Genomic DNA, 20,650 nt, shown 5'->3' on the forward strand with positions numbered 1-20,650 from the left:
CATCACAGGGGAACGTTGTCACACTCAGGTGGCAATCACCACCTCCCAGCACCTCTACAGGGAAGGCTGCTCCAATTTTGCAAGCCCCACAGAAGAGACAGGAAGGAGAAAGCTCAATTCCCATATCTCTGACAGGTGAGCTCTGACCTGCTTTGCACTACAGCCAAATGTTGAACTGTAGGGATGCAGCCACATCTCTGCACACCCTGAGAGGAAAGTTCCACAGCTGCCAGCCTGGAATCCACAGGAGCTGGATCTCATTTGATGTACTGTAATTCAGCTTGCAGGTTTTGTTGCTCCCTTCTCATCCTCCAGCAAAACCAATACCTTGGGGTCCTTCCATAGACCCCATTTCCACGCACCTGCCGGCTCTACTGCTCCTTTAGGGCTGCCCTTAGGGCTGCCAGTAGGTGTGGGATGCTCTGCTCCTCCTGGGCCGCCCTTTATGAAGAAGAAGCACTGTGACTGCATTCCATGGGAACTGTGAGTACACTACATGCTGAAGGCACTCTCTCAAGGAAGCAGTGGGTGCCCCATCCCTGGAGGTGCCCAAGGCTGTCGATGGGGCTCTGGGCAGCCAGAGCTGGTGGTGGGCACCCAGCCCACGGCAGGGGTGGGGATGGAGAGGCTGTAAGGTCTCTTTCAACCCAAGCTGTTCTTTGATTCCACGGTTCGGTGATTCCTTGCTGCCACAGTTAGCTCCCAGCTCTGCTCAGAGCACCTTCCCCAAGCGCAGGGAGGCACCCGGCCCCATTCCAGAACGTCCCCTCCCGTCAGCACCCAACCCGCTGCCTGCCCTCTCCCTGCTGCCCGCGGGTGACCCCGCCGTTCTGCCCTCCCTCCACACGGGGGCGCTGTTGCCCCATTTCTCCTCGGCCGCCCCTCCGAGCACCGCCCTCCCCCGGCCCCGCCTCTGCCAGCGCTGCCGGCGTGCGGCTCCGTCATTCCGTGCGTGCTGCCGGTGGTTGAGCAATCTGAGCTGCTGGAGGAGGCCACGAAGATGCTCGGAGGGTGGGACACCTCTCCTACAGAGCCAGGGAGCTGGTGGTGCGCAGCCTGGAGGAGGGAAGGATCCGGGAGACCTCACTGCAGCCTTAAGAGAACTTGTAAACAGGAGGAGGACTGACTTTGTATGCAGTCTGATAGTGATGGGACAATGGGGAATGGCTTTAAACTAAAAGAGGGGTGATTGAGGTTAAATGTTAGGAAAAAAATTCTTTACTCAGAGGGCAGTGAAGCCCTGGCACTGCTGCCCAGAGCTGTGGGTGCCCCATCCCTGCAGGTGCCCGAGGCCATGGACGGGGCACTGCACAGTGCATCCTGAGCTGGGGGGACACTCAGCCCACAGCAGGAATAGCACTGGATGGGCTTTAAGATCCCTTCCAACCATTCTGTGATTCTATGGTTCTGTGATTACTGTTGCACGGTGATTTGCATTGAGAGCAAAGCCACACAAACCTCCATAGGAAAACCTCACATAAACCCATACCAAAGCTGAGTGTTTCCAACCCGCAGCCTCAAGCACAAATATGGCAGGTATCACCTATCGTTGTGTGGTATTTCTTAAATATTTAAGATCAAAGAGTTTTTAGCCTAAATGGCTGCCTGAAGTTTCAGCATTGGACATTTACAAAATTACTGCTGGGCCGCATGGATGAACAGAGGTCGGCTTTTTGGATTTTTTCGTTGTGTTTCAGGACAGTCAGCTGCTTTTCAAAGGCCATCCTACATGGGGCATTGAGCACACAGCCAGGAGTGCTGGTGGGCTTGCAGAACCTGAGTGTTCTCACATGTCTTCCATGTTTGTATCATAGGATCACAGAATCACAGAATGGCCTGGGTTGAAAAGGACCACAATTACCATCTAGTTTCAACCCCCCAGCTATGTGCAGGGTCAACAACCAGCAGACCAGAATGTCCAGAGCCTGGCCTTGAATGCCTCCAGAGATGGGGCATCCACAACCTCCTTGGGCAACCTGTTCCAGTGTGTCAATGTTTATACCATGCAGAAGATGCTTTTAGGCTGTTTTTCAAGATATCATCATTGTGTATAGGGAAAACTTGATTATTATTTGCTCCATCCACCAAACTCACCCTCGGTTCTCTGTCCCAACACAGTCCCTTGGTGTTTCCTGGCAAAGTCCCCAGAGAGGAGCTGTGAGATGGTGCTGAGCCCAAGCACAGGATCTTGCACACGACAGCAGCTTCAATTCATTGCAAGGAGAAATCTCACCCATGGGGCTGCAGCCAGTGGGGCGTTTTCAGCCTCCCCTCCCCTTGGGCTTCCAGGTGTGATGCTTTCTGCCAGCACCCAAGGGATTTTCACACGTGCTGGGCAGCAGGAAGCATTAAAAAACCAACAAATTCTCACTGGCAACTCCATATGTTTTCATCTTTCCTATCTGCAGCACCGGTGGCTGGGGCTGGCCAGGATGGAAAGCAAGTTCGGGTCCCTCAAATCTGAGTTTATGGCCAACACCCAGCTCCCAGTGGGGCAGGGGCTGTTTTCCTTTTGCAGGCACCCTTGGGTCCTGGCAGTAATCTTGAAGCATCTGCTCCAAATCATCCAGGATTACAGGAATTAAAGAAAAAACCAATTAGAGACCCGGGGTCCTGCAAGCACAAATCCGTTTAACCTTAATCTCATGGGGAACAGAGCTGCTGCCCCTTCCCAAAAGGCAGAGAGACAGTCCTCCCTCTGGATGTTTTTTTGTGCGTCCTCTGGTACCGTCTCCTCTCAGCCCAATTACCCATTTTTACCTATGTGGGCTAATGGAGAAAGGGCACGCAAGGCTTTGGGGTCTGTCCCACCTTCTGTCCCACCATGACCACCCTCATGGGCTTTGCTGGCAATTCAACGTGGAAAAGATCCTAGCATTCACTAGGAGGATCTCCTTCCCTATTTCTTGCAGTGCTGTAGGGTCTCCTCCAGCAGTTAGTTACATCTTTCACCTGCTGCTCTGAACTCTTTAAAAAGTAAAGGCATTGTCCATGGAGTGTGTCCATGGGGAGCGACCAACTCCATGGAAAGTGTGCTGTGATCAGCACTGAGGCCCTCCCATGTGTGCTGACCTTTGTATTTGCCTGTGTATCTTTTGTCAAGAAGACATCGAGGCCGTGATGCCACCAGGCACCCTGTGTGCCCAGGGACTTCCCATGTGTAATCCCCAGACACCAGGCTGAGGAAAGGTCAGGAGAAAGCTCATAGGAATGTATGGAGAAGATCAAAGGAAAACTCTGCATTTTCAGCCCAGTTTTCATACCATGGCAGAACTGGTGTTGGCTGCTGGGAGAGAAGCAGAGCTTTCCTCAGAGGGGGCTTGAACTACGTGTGGGATTTGCTGCCAGTGGGATGTTCAGCTCGGATGCTTTACAGCAGTGAATCTGAGAGGCAGAACTGAACAAGTAGCACAAATGCCACCCCATGAGGTGCTGTGCTCTTTCAGATGCCAGCTGGACACAGTCAGCCCTGACTTGTGTCAGGGTGCTCAGTGAAGGATTCTCCTCGTGGATGGTCATTTGCAGGACGACAAATCCCAGCAGTGCCTTTCCATTTTGGAAGTTTCTCTGTGTGATAAATGAGGGAAGGAATGTGACCCCCCCGGGTGGGTATTGCTTCCATCACTCAGAAGAAGATGGCAGTGGGAGAACATTCCCAAGCTTCTGCGTGACAGCCAGCTTTCATTTGGCTTACATACCACATGGACTGGGAGATCTGAGCCAACATCACTTATGGACACAGCTAACAGCCTGTCCATTTGGTGCTCATCATGAGACAGACCCCTTCCATCTCCCATAGAAAAGCTGCTGCCCACCTCACCCATCTCAGGGGCGGTGAGGATTTTCTTAGGGATCCTTGGATTTTCCTGATGCCTGGCAGCACTGCTTCTGTCTTTGCAATGGAGAATTGCAAGGATGGGAAGAGATACTTCTTAGGGTCTGTGCATTTTGTTACAAAGTTCTTTTTTTTTTTTATGTCTGGCTGATTCATCCCCTGAAAATGGTGATTTCATGTTGTTATATTAGGATCTGGATGAATGATCACTGCAGTCAGCGGGAACCTCTCTGTTAATCTTCAGAGTTGGAATCCAGTGTGAAATGATAGCAAGATGCAATGTAGAGCTCAGCAGCCCGTGCTAGAGGAAAGATCATTTATTTATGCTACAAATAAGTATTAGACTCCTATTAAATAAATAAATGAAGCCATTAATCACATCCACTCTGCAATGCTACCAAGGAGTCCTTCTGCTCCACAGCAGATTTCTTCTCTAGAAGGGTGGCACAGCAGCGCAGGGAGTGGTGGGGTCACTGTGCCTGGGGGTGTTCCAGCAGCATGGAGATGTGGCACTGATGGATGTGGGCAGTGGGTATGATGGGGTCATTTGATGGTTGGTCAAGATGACCTTGGAGGTCTTTTCCAGCCTTAATGATTCTAAGGTTCTATGGTTCTGATCCTTTGCTGTGGCTCCAAGGCATTTGTAGCTGCTCTGAGCCATGCCCAGTGGCTTTGTTGAAGACAAAAGATGCAAACGGGATGGATAATGCTGAGCTGAGACACTGGGAGCTCCCTGAGCAATCAGATGTGTGCATTTGGAAGGTGAAACCCAGGAACCTTGTGCTGACTGCGCCAGCCTCACAACACAAACAAAACCAAGCAGAGAAACCGTGCTTCTGTGTATGCACAGTGACATATAGAGGTGACATGTGAGCAGCAACTTCCAATGCCTGGAAGGCCAGGAGAGCCTCAGCAAGGTGACTTACTCCTAACAAAGCACAGGGAATGGTTCAGAGTAATAAAGAAAACTGCAACCCACAGTGCAGCGCGGTGAGAACAGCCTTTCAGCTGTCACCCTGCCTCATGTGCTGTGGCTGTGACTGCGCAGCCCCCCCATGGCACAGACAGCCCCCTGAGTCCTGCAGGAGCACGGGGGTGCTGAGGAATGCTGCTCGTGGAGGTGACACACTGCAGGATCGGGGCTGCACACGGTGACAGCTCGATGCTGCTTCCACTGTGTGAGGGAGCAGCAAAGAAATGGCATTTCTGATGAAAGAGCTGAAGCAGGGGGGATTTACTGAAGCAGTGTTACACTGCCCGTGCAGCTTGCTCGCTTGGCTGTTGCTAGCAGTTGAGATATTGTCCGAGCTGTCCTGCTCATCAGTGCATGAACTCAGAAAACACTTAGCCACTACCAGCTCTGTGCATTATTTCAGCTGGGAGAACCAGGGTAGGTAAAGTAACGATGATGGATCTAAATGATAATAAAGTCTCCCTGTTGAAAATGTAAAGTGCTACACAACTATTTTTAGTGACCTCTCCAGCTGAGATAATGCAGGAAGCTAACTAGATGTGAACACCCATCTTAGGTGGATTGATTCTTACAGTTTGCCAACCAAGGTGAATTGTAGGAGGTTAATGTTCATGCTCCAATACAAGAGATATCCGTCACGTAAAGAGGTGCGTAGTGTACATGTAAAGAAATCACTTATTCAGTATCTAATGTGGATGTGATGGCTTTTTCCTTTGTGCACATTTATTTCTGCAATGGACGTTTATTTCCATCCAAACACTAAGAGCTCCCTCCCTTCTCTCCTCCTCCCCCTTTTCCCTATGTGTGTATGTGTGCACGATGTGTGCAGACTCTTGGCTTTGCTTCAGGAAAGCAAAGCGTTCTTGGGTGGGGCGAGAGAAAGGATTTAAATTTGATTTTCCAAAATAAAACATTTTTTTTTTTAAACATTTATTTCCCTCTTTAAAAATGCCCCGAATCTGAGATCTTGGGTCCAAATTTTCAGATTCAGAACCTCACATGGAAGCGACAATGCCTAGAATTCATAGCTTCTGAAATACAAGGGCTGAGCACCTGCAGAGAGATGCAGCACGCCGGGTGTCTGTGCAACACTGCAGCACTCTGCAGCAAACTCATTACTTCCCAAAGCCCAGTGGTGTCGGAAGGGCTCTGTGTGTCCTCCCCTCCCAGCTCTCCGATGGCAATTAGCGACATCAATAAGTAAGAGGACAAATCCTTGTCTCTACAAAACAAGCCACAAGCAGAGCAGCTCTCTCACTTTCCTCTTGGGCTGCATTACAAACCCTAATTTTTTATATTTCATCTGTTTAAAGCCCCATGCCTACACTCACTTCGTTTGGAGATGATGCCCTTAAAACCAACGGGCAGTGAAGTCTTGGGGCGGATGAGACCCGAGGCTGCCGTATCCATTGAGTCCCGTGCACACAAAGGGGGCAACCAGCAGGGAGATTTTCAGCTTTGGGGTTCTTGGTTCTTTGCTCCATTTAGCAAAGAGCTTTTGGAATGAGGAAATGACTCTGTTGACCTCTTGGCTCCTGGAGGCAGTGAGTGTCCAGCAGAAGCAAAGCCAGGAGAAAAGGGCAGAGTGCAGCTAAAAAGCTTCAGTAGGAATATGTATGAGCGCTTGCATGGTAATAAGCTGAAATACTACTGGGAAAATCAGCTGAAAAGAGATGAGCAGATCTGTGAAGAGCCATGAACTGCGTGCTGACAAGTACCAGCCGGCATTGCTCTGGTATTGCTTGCAGAGCTCCCCATGCAGACACCCCACTGCTGCAGCCTGGGAGTACTTCTGACCCCTGGGTGACCCACCCAGCAAAGCTGCTGGGAAATACTCCAGCACCTTAAGTATAACAATCAAGCTTGTTAGCATTGCTCCTCTAATGCTTGTGATGTCAAAGGATAAAAAGGAGCACGGGATGAGTGGGAACAATACTCACAGAAACTCAACTTTGGCCTCAGGAGCCTCTGCAGTCAATAGGCAGGAACGAGCTCTCCCAGACAGGGTGCTTGATTAGAGAGCTGATCTTGGTTAACACTGCACAGATCTTCTTGCTGGGAAGGATGGATGGAGGGGGAGGAGGTGGGAGCGTCTCTCCGGGCAACAGAGCTGGATTGGCAGGGCTGGATTACAGCCGTGTGGGATTAGGGGCTGTGCGTCACCCACCCAGGGACAGTCCCTATCTCACTGCCTGCGCTGGGGACCTCAGCCTGGGAGCATCTGTCCCCGGTGGGCTGCCGCCTGTGCTGGGAAGCAGAGGGCAACAAATGCAGGAGAAAGTGCCCGTGAGCCCAGGTGATGTGGTACAATGCCCACAGAGCTTTCCAATTGATGTAAAGAACCACTCGGCCTGAAGAGGTGGTTCCAATGTAAAAGTGCTGTTCTCTCAAAGTGTCTGAAAACACCAGACCTGTGTGTCCCCGTGTGGGGCTGGTTTCACTGTTCTTCATGGGGAGTTATCCTCCAGTATGAGGTTCTGGAAGAAGAGCCATCATTCTGGTCTTGTGACTCTTTGGCGTTGCAACTGTGCTATGAGAGCACTTCAAGAATTGCTTTGGCAGAAGCATGTGTATTTCGATAGGTAACCCAGACAAGTGAAACTGGTAGAAATAGAATCATAGAACCATTAAGGTTGGAAAAGACCTCTAGGATCACTGAGCCCAACCCCAGTCCGACTCCACCGCGCCCACTGCCCAGGTCCCTCAGTGCCACATCTCCGTGGTTCTTGAGCATCTTCACAGACAGCGACCCACCACTCCCTGGGCGGCTGTACCACTGCATCACCACTCCTTCTGAGAAGAAAAGCCTTTATTCTGAGTGGAGCCACTGATGGACATCATAAGAAGATTCAACACCGCAAAATTTTCCACCTGAAACAAAACACGCTCTGCTCTCCCATTGTAGAGCTCTCCATTGCAGTCAGTGGGTCATGGAAAAGAAGAGGGTATGGCAGAATAAAGCTCCATGCTTGCCCTGGTGAAGCCCCCAGTGATGTGTGGGTTACTATGGAGTTATTGAAGAAATGCAGAGGAGCTCGTTCTGCTGATCAGTGCCTATGTGTGCAGGTATGCAGAGATCAGCTCAGGCTGTGCATCTCCTGCAGGAACCCCTCAGAAATCTGCATTCGCCCATGGGAAGTCTTCCAAGGGACAGAACTTCAGGGAAGTACTGGGGGGAGCAGCTTTAAGTGGAAATATGGAAGTGCACCTAAATCCTTTAAGCTGTGGAATATCTCAAGTGGTTTAGTACAGCTGTATGTGTGCTCAGACACTAAAACACATGAGAGATTTATCATTTAACCTATTAAAATAGCAGGAGAGCCCCTGACTCAGGGTGCATCAGACCAGGTGGCATCATCCTGCCGTGACAATGGAGAGCTAAAACTGCTGCAGATGTTTTCCCAGAGGAGCCTGCGTTGGAGGAAGATGTGTTTGGGCAGAGCACATCCCGAGGGCAAGAAGGGGCTGTGAGGACAGTGCATTGGCACTGTTTTTAGAGTCGAAGTGTCATCGTGCCTCCAAGGAGGGCTGGAGGGAACAAATGCATGAGCCCACTTTGCTTTTATAATGTTTGAAGTGGGAAACTGCCATCCAGACTGGATTCCTTATGGGGTCTGTATTGCAGATCAGAAAGTAGCAGGGTTAAAATGGGCTTTCCAGGGAATTTCTGCATTTTGGAGTGGACTTGGACTGAAAATGTTGAAGGGGGGGGGGAGCCATTTCTAGGATTCTTGCCGTTTTCTAGGGTCTTGCAACCTGTCCTGAAACAGAAAGGAACAAAAATTCAAGGGCTTTCTCCATCACGCCCATGCTGAGAATGAAGGCAGATGGATTGCAAAGTGCTTGCATGCCTCAGGGGACCTAACACTGCCTGTTCCTTCCCTTAATTCCTAGCCAGGTCTCGCCCCTTCCAGAGGAGGCACAGCAAGATCAGCCCAAGGTTCAGGATCCAGCTGTGTGCCGTGGGGAGGGAAATGGGGAGAGGATGGGTCCTGGTTTGGCACGGGCACTCTGTGGCCTCTCACACCTCCATCCTCTGCTTGGATCTCCTGGAAGAGAAGTAAATAAGGTTGTACATGCAGAAGCCGACGCATTCCTGAGGGAGAGGTATGAGCATCGCTGGAGGTATTATGCTCTCTCATGGTATTACCCCTGCATCATCTGGGGGTGACTGGATGTGAGACACACTCTGATCCTCCCAAGCCTTTAATTGGATGCATGAAAACTCCAAAATGCGAGCGGCTCCCGTGCTTCCCCGGCTGTGAGACACACCAGTCTGTGCCACACAAGGCGTTTGCCAACGAGCCGAGCTGGGGGAAAGCTGGGGAAATACCTCGCACGGCCGCAGACGCCCAGCCTTCTTTCGTTCTGAAAAGCAAATAAAGCAGTCGGGCGAGCGGCGAGCAGCAGCGGCGGGGCAGCGAGGGATGCAGCAGGGCAGCTCCGCGGTTTCCCGAGACCCCCGCACCCCCCGGCCTCCCTGCCGCCTGCTCTGTAGGGCCGGGGCTGAACAATGTGTCCCGGCTAAGTGGAGCCTTCTGTCCCCAGCTGCACCGGGGCCGAGCTCGCCCCAACCTGCAAGCCTTTTGCTTTCCTCCTTTTTTGCTCTCTCAAAATCAATTTGCGGACAGCTCCTCATTTTTCCCCCTCGCGAACTTATTAGCTATTCAGCCCCGGCGAGCACTCGTAAGCATCCTTTGTCCCAGGGAGGGCCGGAGCTCCCTTCATTAGCGGTGATTACCCTGAGCGGTCTGACAGCCTCCCAGCCCGCTTACAAGACTTTCCCATTCAGCCCCGCTCGGGGCTGCCCCGCTTCTCAAAAGAAACGGAAATATTCCACCATTTCTCCTCCCCCCTCCCCGGTTGAATAGAGGAAAAGCTGCTTCTCTCCTCCGCCCTCCCCGTTCGCTTCACTTTTGATACAATATTTTCCTTCTTTGTTAAACCGGAGAGAGAGGGGTCAAGGCAGACTTTTGCGACCCTTTTCTGAGAGCCGTGTTTAATGTCAATACCTCTCCCCCCTTCCTTCCCCCGATTATTATTATAATTTTTCAAACAGCGGAAACCCGGGGAGAGACGAAGCAAAAAGCAGAAAAAAAGAAAAAAAAGAAAAAAAAAAAGAAAAGAAAGAAAGAAAAAAATGAGAACAAGAGAAAAGGGAAAGGTGCTGCCTTTCGGTGCTGGGAGGGAAAAGACAGAGGGGAAAAACATGTATGGGTTTCCTCCGAGGGTCGTAGAAGCGAAACCGGGCTCCGGAGGGGGAAACTGGGGCCTGGAAGGTGTAAGAGGGGCCGGGCGCTGCTCGGGTCCCCGCGCTCCCATCCGTGGGTTCGGACATCTGAGGGGACCCTCGGAGCGCACCGTGCAGCTCTGGTGGCATTTCAACTCTTTGTCGGAAAACATCGAACAGTCGCCTCTGCCCAGAGCCTAAATCCCGGTTTTTGTAGCTAGGAAGGAGTTCTAAACCAGGGAGGCAGGCTGTGTGGGTTCATAGAATTATCTCCTTCTTTATATGTCTTTTGGAAAGGGTTAATTCCTCGCAACCAGGCGCTACAACTGCTACATCCGCAGAAGCCAAGGGAGAAACCACGACGAGCTGTGCCTATTCCTTCGGAAAAGAAATAATTATATTTATATAAAATAAAGAATTAACTGCGTTGTGCTTCAGTCGATTCCATTCTAGGTGTGAAATCAGGATTTTTTTTTTTCGCTTTCCCCCAAACTCCCGGCTAAGAAGCCCATCGATGGCCGCTCCGTTCGGCTCCTATCGGCCAAAAAGGAAAATCCCGAGGAAGGCAAAACGCGGTGCCAGGCTCTGATCACGGCAGGGCAGAACCGAGCGCAGCCCCGTAGGCTGCAAGGAGAGCCCTACGCGGAGCTGGGAGCCTCAGCCCTGGGCCCGTTGCCCAAACCGGGATGCGCCGATGTCACCCGGCGGGGAAAACCGGGGCTCGGGAAGGGATTTGAAAGCAGCTCGGCAATACCTGGAGCCGGCCCCGTCCTTAGGAAAAGCGGCTCTCACGCACGGAGCCGACCGAAGGAGGCTGCGGGGAGACGGCGGCACTGCGGTGCGGGCGGAGGGGGAAAGGAACATCGCCCCGAAACGGAGCCGTGAAGCGGCGGTGCCCCCCGGGCGGTGCCGGGCTCGGGCTGAGGAAGGCGGCGAGGAAGCAGCTTAGCGGGAGGCTCGGCGAGGACACGGCGGCGAACGCGATGAGAGCGAGCGGACAAAAAAAGCACAGCTCAGGCGATTTAAAGATCAATGTCAAATTGTATAATATAAAATCCTTCTGCTGAGGGTGAAAGCTTAGCCCGCTCCTCGGAGCCGCCGTTTGCTTTCCTGCCGAAAAAACAGCCGTCAAACAGAAGGGGGGACCCCACGGCGCTGGGATTTGGGGTCACTTCGCCCCGATCCGACCCTGCCCGGGCACGGGGCTGCTCATTTCCATCCTCTTTGCACTCATCGGGGAGGAAGCCCGGCGTCCCCGCCTCGGCACGATTTCCCCTTCTTTCTCCTCTCCTCGTTTTTTCTCCCCCCTTTTCCCCATTCCTTCCCATTAAATCCCCCGAAATCTCTAACCCGAGAGACCGCAGCGCTGCCTCCTCCCTCCTTTCCCCGCTCACCGCATCCTCCTACGGCCGCTCCCCTCGCCTCATCCCGACCCTCCCGACCCCCCATTGCCGACACTTCACCCCGTGTCGGGACGCGGCTCTTTGGTTCCGAAGTGCCCGCGGCTGCCGAAGCTGCGCTGCGGGGACCGCCGGGCCCGGGGCCGTAAGCTGCCATTTGAAAGCAGATCCGAAGGTCGTTCACCAAATATTTTATTACGGTTTTTAGGCTGCTTCATACACTTTTCGTCCTGCACATGCTCTACAAGTCACCTGTGCACATAGAGAACAAGCCAAAAAAAAAAAAAAAAAATTAATAATAATAATAATAGAAAAAAATCTACCATCGCCATCCCTTAAATAAGTAAATAAACATTATATATATATATATAAAAACCCCTTTAAAGTAAAGCGAAACCCAGCCACGAGAGCAGCGCCTGTTCCACACGGAGCCTCCCCCCCTCTGGATATGGGCGCTTGGGCATTTTGCAGTTGGCATTCTTTTCTTTTTCTTTTCTTTTCTTTTCTTTTCTTTTCTTTTCTTTTCTTTTCTTTTCTTTTCTTTTCTTTTCTTTTCTTTTCTTTTCTTTTCTTTTCTTTTCTTTTCTTTTCTTTTCTTTTTTTTAACATTTTCCATATTTTTTCCTTTTTTTTTCTTTTTTTTTCCTTTTTTTTTCTTTTTCCCCCTTTTCTTTCTTTCTTTCTTTCTTTCTTTCTTTCTTTCTTTCTTTCTTTCTTTCTTTCTTTCTTTCTTTCTTTCTTTCTTTCTTTCTTTCTTTCTTTCTTTCTTTCTTTCCTTTTTTCAGGCATGAATTCTACGAATCCTCGAAAATAAAGGCGACAACGATTTTGTTTTGTTTTGTTTTGTTTTTCTCACGGGTTTTAATGCAGTCCTCTGCGGGTCCGGCGGCTCGGGGGGGGTTCCGTAGCCCGGCTCCGGGCGCAGCGGTAGGCACTGGGGAGCTCCCCCCGTTTCGTCATGGCGCTCGGTGTCAGATGTCACATTCACTGTCGCTGGATGTGATGGAGATGGCGGAGGTGGCCGCTTTGCTGGAGAGGCTGACGGCTGGGCTGGAGGCCGCCCCCCCCCGCCTCCCCTCCGCTCTCCTCCTCCGCTTGCAGCGATCGCCCCGAGCCCTGCGCTAGGACCTGCTGCTGTAGCCTGCAAGGAAGCGGCACACCGAGCGTCACCGGGGGGCACACGGAGCACCCCTGCCATCCTGCAGCCCCTTCCCCGATGGGCAGCGGCCCCTCCCAGCCCGGCTGCCCAGCCCGGCCCTACTGCTGAGCCCACGCAGAGGCTTTCGTGCTTTTCTCCCTGCTTTGGGGGTGCCGTAAAAGCCACGGCCCCGACGTGGCAGGTGACAAGATTGCCTCTTTCTCCCCCAGGCTCGTGCAGGACTGAGTACCGGAGGGAGCCGCTCGCTTCACCGCCTGCCTGATTGTGCCAGGTTAAAATGAAAAGAAAAAGAGAGAGAGAGAGAGAGAAAAGAGGAAGGAAAAAAAAACCCCAAAAAGTGACCCAAGGAGCGCTGTTGTGTTGGCTCCAAGAATTAGCGCACAGCGGGGATATTGGGCCGCATCGCTGGCCCTGCTCCGGACAGACAGACACAGTGAACGAGGTGTCCGTGTGTCCAGGCACGGTTCCGGGGGGCTCTGCCCGCCCCATCGGATCGCACGGCCCTGCTCTGTGCGGGTCAATCCGAGCTGCAGAGCACATGGGGGCTGCCCGAGCCGGGATAAAAATACAAATAAAATAAATAATGTATTTTAAAAGGAATGATGATGGCGATGATGATAATGATAATAAAAGAAACGAAGCTGTCAGGTTTTCCCTCTGCTCCCGCTTTCCCTCGCTGCTGTGCCCTTACAGGACCGCCCCGAGGCTCTGCCCGTCGGGCCGAACCCCTCCCGGCCCCGCGGCCTCCAGCCCTGCGGTCGGGCAGCACCTACCTGTTCTTGGCGGCCGCCGCCCTGTCCCTTTGCCTGCGGTTTTTGAACCAGTTGCCCACCTGCGTGGGGGTAAGTCCCGTGGCCTGAGCCAGTTCCCTCTTTTTGCTGGGGTTGGGGTAAGGGTCCTGCAGGTACCACTCCCTCAGCAAATGCCTCGTCCGCTCCTTGAAGCAATGCGTCTTCTGCTCGCCGTCCCAGATGGTGCGCGGCAGAGGGAACTTCTTCCTCACCCGGTATTTGTCCACCGGCCCCAAGGGTCGGCCCCGCAGCTTCTCCGCCTCCTGGTAGTGCGCTTCCAGCCACAGGGCTTGCAGCTTGCCGTGGGACTCCTTGGTGAACTTGTGGTTCTCCAAGATATGGTAGAGCTCTCTGTAGTTCCCCGTGTGGAAGGCCACGATGGCCCGGGCTCTCAGCACCGACTCGTTCTTGTTGAGCGCTTCGCAAGCCGCCGGGGCCACGGGCAGGGACCAGAGGAAGCGCCCCAGGCGCTCAATGTCCCCGCTTTCCTCCAGGGTCTCGCATACCCCAGCCACCTGCTGCGGGCTGAAATTGAGGATGGGCAGCTGGAACATGGAGGCGGCTCCGATGCCCCCCGCCGCCGGCTCGCACAGCCCCGCGGCGGGGAAGCGGGCAGCGGCCCCGGCGGCCGCCCCGAGCCCCGCTTCTGCCTCGCCCGGAGCCGGCGGAGAGAGGGAGCTGCGGCCGGAGGGCGGCGCGGGGCGGAGAGGCGACGGGGAGCGCTCGGCGGCGACTGGGGGCGGTGGGTAGGGGCAAGGAGGAGGAGGATGGAGGAAAGGGGGGAGGGCGGGCGTGGGGGGAGGGAGGGAAGGGAAAGGGAAGGGAAAAAAAAAAAAAAAAAAAAAAGAAAGAAAGAAAAATGGGAAAAAAATAAAAAGGGAAAAAAGAAAAGGCACAACCCCGGCTCCACGCCGCCACCGCCGTGCTGCAGCGGGAGAGGCTGATTCGCTGCCGGGCTCGGCAGATTGGCTCCGGGTTTCCATGGCGGGGCTGCCACTCACTGTCAGCCGCTGCCAATCACGGCGGCGGGCAGCGCCGCTGAGCCCGGGGCACCTCCCCGGCAGCCGCAGCTCCCGCTGCCCCGGGCCGGGTCCCCGCCCCGCTCCCAGGGGTTCCCGCCCTGGTCCCGGGGGGGTCCCCGACTCTCTCCTGGGTGTCCCCGACCCGTTCCGTGGGGCCCCCGTCCAGCCCCGGGGATCCCGGCCGGCTCCGGGGGTATCCGTCTCGCTCCCGGGGGTCCCGGTGCCACTCTCGGGGGTCCCTGTCCCGTCCCCGAGGGTTCCCGTTCAGCTCCCGGGGTTCCCCACTCGCTCCAGTGCTCTCCGTCTCTCTTCAGCGGGTCTCCGCCCCGCTGCCAGGGCTCCTCGTCCTGCTCCCAGGGGTCCCCGTGCCACTCCCGTACGTTCTTGTCAGCTGTTGGGGGTCTCCGTCCCTTTCGGAGGGTCCCCATCAAGTTCCGGGGGTCCCCATCCCTCTCACTGGGGTCCCACGGGCAGCGTGAGAAAGCGCTGAACAGAGAACCGGGCCCCGGTGCTGATGGAAAGACGGAGGGAGCGGGGCACAGGAGGGCGGCACGGGGACCCAGGGCCGGGCGCGGGGCTGCACAGCCGGAGCTCGGGGCTCTGCGGGATGGAGCAGTGCGGAGGGATCGCACAGAGATCGGCTGCTGCGTTGTAGAAGCGCTGCCGGGGGCGCCGCTGACAATGGATGCGGGTAGAGCAGTGCAGGAGGGGCTGAGATTTAGGGAAAAACTGCCCCTCGTTTCCCCTTATCAGTGACTTCCCGTCTCTGTTACTACGAGGAATTATCTGCAAAGGGCTCAGCGCCCTTCTCTGCCCTATTAAAGCTTTATCATTTTATTTCCCCCCCTAACATTTAAAACCGTATTGTTTTCGGCTGAGTGGCCCTGAACAGACGCAGAGAACAGCGGCGGGGAGTGAGAAGTCATCGCTAGGTCAGGACGGCGACTCGAAGCAGATTTCAGGAATCTTTTGCAATATTGATCACCCCGAGGTAGCCCTTCCCGCGGCTTCCTTCTCACCGAGCCCCGACGCGGGGCCGCGCTGGGAGCGGAGCGGGGACGGCAGCGGCGCGGAGCGCGGCTTCGAGCGGAGGCACCAAATCACGGGGCCGCGTTCTTCATTCCGTATCTCGCGGCTCAGCGGCGATGCCTTTCCGGGAACGTGTGGGGCCACGCTCGGAAAGGCAGCGTCTATTGGGAAATAAGCTCAATATGTTCCTTGCGATGCTTTTTTTTTTTTTTTTCCTGGAACACTTGTCAAAGGAATGCTTCCATGATTCGATGTCTTGTTGACTTTCCTTTCTCCTTTTCCTTTCTTTTTCTTTTCTTTTTTTTTTTTTGATTAATTTAATATTTTATTACCATCACTGTGCTGTTTTTCTTTCTCTCCTCCTTTGTCGGTTGCCCAAAATTAAGCAGATTCCCGTTTCCCCCCATCATCCATCTCCCCGCAGAACGGAGCCGCACTGGGCTCGCCTCTTTCCTTTAGTATCAAGTACAATTTGTCTTTTGCTCGTGAAGATTTGGTAAATCAGAAGGCAGATAGATAGCGCAGATGGTCGGAGGTGTCGGGTCAGATTATGGTACGCCTCAGTACAGTGCTAAGCTCATTCTGACGGAAAACCCTGATATTATTTTCACAGATCTACACAGTTCACTTGAAAAAAACCCTCGGAGCCATTTACATCATTTATGTGAGGCTCACAGCTAGCGGGATGGAGCAGCTTTCAATACTGCTCATTTTCATAGAATCCGACAGAGCCGGGGAGACAGAAAAGCACACGCAGAACTCTGCGGTTCAGAGACGCTCCGCAGAAACTTGAAGAATAAACGAGGGACGCTGCGGCTTCGCTTTGTGGACCCGGGTTGGGTCCACAAAGCGAAAAGGAAAGGAAAAACAGGAGAAAGGGAAAATAACATCTGTAAACATTGCTGAGGTTCAAACACTGATGTTTGTCCCATCCGCCCCATCCACGCCCGATGGAATGGGGAAAAACTTCAACTGAACAGCTCAGGGAGGTCCCACATAGCCCTGTCGGGAGGGATAAAAGCCCCGAAGCTGCTCGGGGTGAGCACGGGGCTTCCTTGGAGCATCCCCGGACGCGGCTGGTGGGAACAGCCCTGAGACTTTCTCAGAGAGGTGAAGGCGGCAATGCTGTGCGGATGGGGAGCACATTCAGATCGGCAATATGACGATTAATAATATACTGCAGCTAAAATTAATTAATTAATTAATTTTTAAGCGTCCGCATGATCTGGTGGGGGAATAACCGGGTTGCAACCTAATGATTGTAGACAGAGCGAGACTGGCTCCACAATGAAAGCCAGCACTGTAGGCTAAATAAATGAATCCTCATTAGAAGCAGCGAAAGCCGCTCGCGGGGCGGGGGGCTGCCCCCCAACTCCCAGCCTTTGTTCCCCACCACGCTGGTTCTGCTGGGGGTGGGAAGAATAGCCAACACCGGGCAGCGCCCAGCAGCCCCTCGTTAACTTCTAAGGGGTGACCGCTGCCGCAGCCCTCGGGCACGGCCGGGTGCCGGCCCCGTTTTGGGAGCCGGGGGCTTCGGAAGCGTTTTCCCACCTTACATAATAACTACAGGCGTTCTTCGTGCCATTATCAGCCGGCAATGATGGCCACCTTCAGCCGGGCCACGGCTCTGCCATCCGCTACGGGGGAGCCAAGTAGGGTGCGGGGATCCCCTTCAGGGATGAGCCCACTGGAGAAGAAGGAATAAAATTGCACTTCAAAAAATAAATCGGCAAAAACACTGCCTGCCGTAAGGGCCGTGCCATGCGGCCCGGGGCCAGCGGAGCCCTCCAGCATCGGCTCCAGGAGCCACCCCGTGCCCCGTCGGATCCCAAAACCGTCCTCCCCCCGGGATCGTTTATGTAGAAGCAGTTTGGCACGCAGCAGAGGTGCGAATACATTTTTTAAGCCTTTGATTGGCGTTAAGTATTGCATTAACAAATCCCCCCTCGGGAAGGAGAAACCCCACTTTAGAGGTCTCGATAGGATTGAGGGAGATGTGGAAGTTCATTAAGCGATGCTAAGCGGCGTTGCCTGAGTGCACGCAGTCCCTGGGGCGGGTACCTGCGGAGCCAGCCGGGATTTTTGAGGGCTTGGGCTCGGTGCTGATGCTCCGGGAAGCGGGGAGAAGCGGTTCTCCCACGCCGCGGGTGGAGCGGGGATGTTCAGCCCAGGGCTGAGCTGTTGGGGGGTGCTGCCCTCGGTACCTTTCTTAATGCTCGTCTTTATCCCTATTCCTATCCTTATCCCTATCCCTATCCCCATCCTTATTCTTATCCCTATCCTTATCCCAATTGCTGTGCCCCTGAAACATCGTTTACCACTCCTTCCGTTTCTTCCCCCAAAAGAGCTGTGCTTAAGGCTGTAATCTGCTCAGTATTAGGCGAGAGAGAGCAGGCTGAGTGCTCGCTTAAAGCACCCATAGCCCTCAGAAAGACCAAAAGGTCCCTAAAAACAAGGGGTGGGGGGGGGGGGGGGAGGGGGGAGGGAGACTCGCTGTACTCCGCTCTGCTTCAGGTCTCTGGTTCCCATCGGGGTTTTCTCTGAAAATTCGAACAAAAGGAAACAAAGCGTTCAAATAAAGACGGGAGTTTCTGCTGGCTCTTATTTTCTCTGTGAAAAGTTCCTCATTCACACCTTCTTCCCTTAGGAAACTCGAAAAGGCGTTCCCTACCGGGGGAGGTTGGAACCGAGAGGCGTCAAAGCAAAACGCATTTTGTGCCTTTGGAAGCGCACAAAACAATCCTTCAAATATTACATATCGTCCCAGGATGGGGACGAGAGCTGCCTCCAAACCGCTTATAGAACGTAACGCAGCAAGCAACGAGGGGAATGGATGCGTTCGGGTGAAGCATCAGGATGGGAAGCCGTGAGGCGGTTTAGTGTCTGAGGTGAAGGCACGGGGATGGCAGCACAGCGGGCTCAGGGCTGAGCCGGGCGCGCTTTCCTTGCGGGGCTGGCTCTGGAAATGTCCTCAAACTCGTTTCATCGGACGTTGAGAGACGAGGAACGTTGGTGTGAGGAGAATCCCCCGGGCTGCGCGGCTCTGCCCGCCAGGTGGAGCATCCTCATCGCGTTTCAGCCGCTTCCGAAGCGCCCGGAGAGGCGGTTGCTCTCCCGGCTCCGGCCGCGGGGCTGCTGCGGGGCGAACCGCGCTGAGGGGAGAAGGCGCCGCCCCGCCATTTTCTCGCCTCACAGCTCGGGGTGCGCGGGCCGCTGTGAGGGAGGCGGGCGAGGAGCCCGAGGAGCTGGGAAGGGCCTTTAGCAGGGCGCGGGGCTTCTCCTGGGGTAGGTGCCATAGGTCGTCCTTTTTTCTCTTGGGGATGGCGGAGGAGAAGCTGAAGGAGTGAGGCCGTGCCCGCGCCTCGGCTCCCCTCCACCCGACAGCGGCTGTGGCCCTGGACGGCTGTCGTGGCTCTCCTCGCCCTTCCCCTTCCGTCAGCGCTTCTAACGGGGCAGGGTCGGCTTGCGGAAGTCGGTGACCCGAACGTGCGGCCCCTCACACACCCTCACACCGTCAGCGGCCATTTTGAGGCGCTCTGTTGCAGCCCCCGAGGTGTCAGTGTCATTTATTGATTGATTTATTTCCAGGAATTTAAGGAGTGATCCATGGCGATATATTTTAACTTTATTTGTCCAACTAAAGAAAGCGTTGCAATCAAGGGGATATTTAACTTTATGAGGACTTGACGTTGGCTAATGAAGGCCTCCGCACACAGTGGTGATGTGCTTTAAACCCAGTTAGAAACAGGGAATTCAGAAGTGCAGAGCCCTACCACGCTCAGTTACAGTCGCTAGACTTGTGGGTTTTTTACCAGTCAGGAGAGGGCTTCGATGCTGTGGCAAGAAGTGACAACAGCAGCGGTTCTCACCTTGGGAGAGTTCACGTTTTATTGCTTAAACGATGGAGCAGAAGAGGGGTAGAGGGGTAACAGCACAAAGAGAGAACAACAGAGACGTGTGCCTTGCTTTTAGCAGAGAAATGTGAACTCAGCTAAATTCCAGGAACTAGATAACCAGTCGGGTGAGAGTCCTTTAGGATAGCGAATATCACAGGAGAGATACAGTTCATCATCAGAAGAGCTTTGCTGGAATTAAAATGGTTTATACAAAGCCAACAGAAATTGATAGCTTTGTGCAGCAGGTGTAGAATTGAGCGTTATGACAGAATTTTAAAGAGTAAGGGTCATGTAAATAAAAATAATACACAACCAGTAGTTGTTTTAGGTAGCTATTTGTAGAGGATGCCCGCGTAGTTTGAGCTCTGAGCAAGTGATTTTAAGCAAGGAATTTTTCTTAGAGTACGGGTGTTTATCACCTGTTAATGAAGCACCTTGCCAGACTGGATATGAAGCCACAGCTGTAAATCTGTAATGAGGAATTGCAGTCAGCAATTGTCAGTGCTGAGATAGCAGGCAGACACACAGCATACAATCAGTTTTTCTGGTTTCTGGACTCTGTGCTGTCCCATGATTCATTAAATTGAGTCCTATACAATCGAGTTTATTTAGGTGTTCAGAAAGGGCTAGATGCCTAATGTATGTATTTTTTGTAGAGTTCCAAAAAGCACAGATAGCGTCAAGCTGAGAGAGCCATTAGAAATCATCTGTTCCTGTTTGAAGCTCTTTTACTCACTGCTGTGTAGTGTATATTTTTCAGACATTAGCATTAAAATACAGAAAAATGTCATAAGCTGTCAATTTTATTACATTACCTGTTAAAGGTTGTGATCTATAGTTTCTTTTTGAAAAGGACCCTAAAAATGCCTTTTTTTTTTTTTTTTTTTTCTGTAGCAGAAGTTTGAGGATTCTGCTCTGTAGTGCTTCTTTCGGATCAGAAAAATAACAGCCCCACGTGAGAACATCTGAATTTGTCATCCCAGGTTGGCAAATGGTTTAATGCTACTTTTCTCCAGTAAAGTCAAGAATCAGTCTTTAGTACAGCCATACCCTGAACATCTTTTGTTTCAGGCTGTTTTAAAATCTGCAGTCACCTGACAGATCACCAATGCAGTGAAATTTCAGCCCTTTCTACCAGCAACACACTGCCTTTGAATTTACAAACAGAAATTGGTCATTTGCAGTTTTGTTACTTAATTTAAAAAAATATCTAGAACAGTAAATACTTCTATGTATACATGCTTACAGAAGCATTATCATTTTCTGCAATTTCACTCTTTAAACAAACTGTAAAAAAATACACAAGAAAACAAAT

The 20,650-nt window shown here is 52.9% G+C and overlaps 2 protein-coding genes across 2 annotated transcripts in view; one reads left to right on the forward strand and one right to left on the reverse strand.

The window, feature by feature from the left end:
- Positions 1-12,377: 12,377 nt before the first annotated feature.
- Positions 12,378-13,942, reverse strand: SIX6 (SIX homeobox 6). Its single transcript, XM_048948901.1, has 2 exons — positions 13,371-13,942; positions 12,378-12,579 (listed from the first exon to the last, which is right to left on the reverse strand). Exons 1-2 carry the CDS (start codon positions 13,940-13,942, stop codon positions 12,423-12,425), a joined length of 729 nt encoding a protein of 242 aa, XP_048804858.1. The 3' UTR covers positions 12,378-12,422.
- A 4,595-nt stretch (positions 13,943-18,537) lies between these two features.
- C6H14orf39 (chromosome 6 C14orf39 homolog) overlaps positions 18,538-20,650 on the forward strand; it is a 29,002-nt gene continuing 26,889 nt past the window's right edge. Inside the window, exons 1-2 of the mRNA XM_048949652.1 lie at positions 18,538-18,724; positions 20,233-20,318. The gene's annotated coding sequence lies outside the window, so the exon portion shown is untranslated. The remainder of the gene's footprint in view (positions 18,725-20,232; positions 20,319-20,650) is intronic.

The sequence above is a fragment of the Lagopus muta genome, chromosome 6 (genome assembly GCF_023343835.1).
Source record: "Lagopus muta isolate bLagMut1 chromosome 6, bLagMut1 primary, whole genome shotgun sequence".
Taxonomy (NCBI): Eukaryota; Metazoa; Chordata; class Aves; order Galliformes; family Phasianidae; genus Lagopus; species Lagopus muta.

What these genes read in the sequence shown, in the direction of transcription:
- SIX6 (XM_048948901.1), bottom strand. Translation starts at nt 13,942, where the DNA reads ATGTTCCAGCTGCCCATCCTCAATTTCAGCCCGCAGCAGGTGGCTGGG. An exon ending in GCGGCGGCCGCCAAGAACAG is followed by an intron (nt 12,580 to 13,370) that starts GTAGGTGCTGCC and finishes GCTTCCTTGCAG; the next exon opens with GCTACAGCAGCAGGTCCTAG.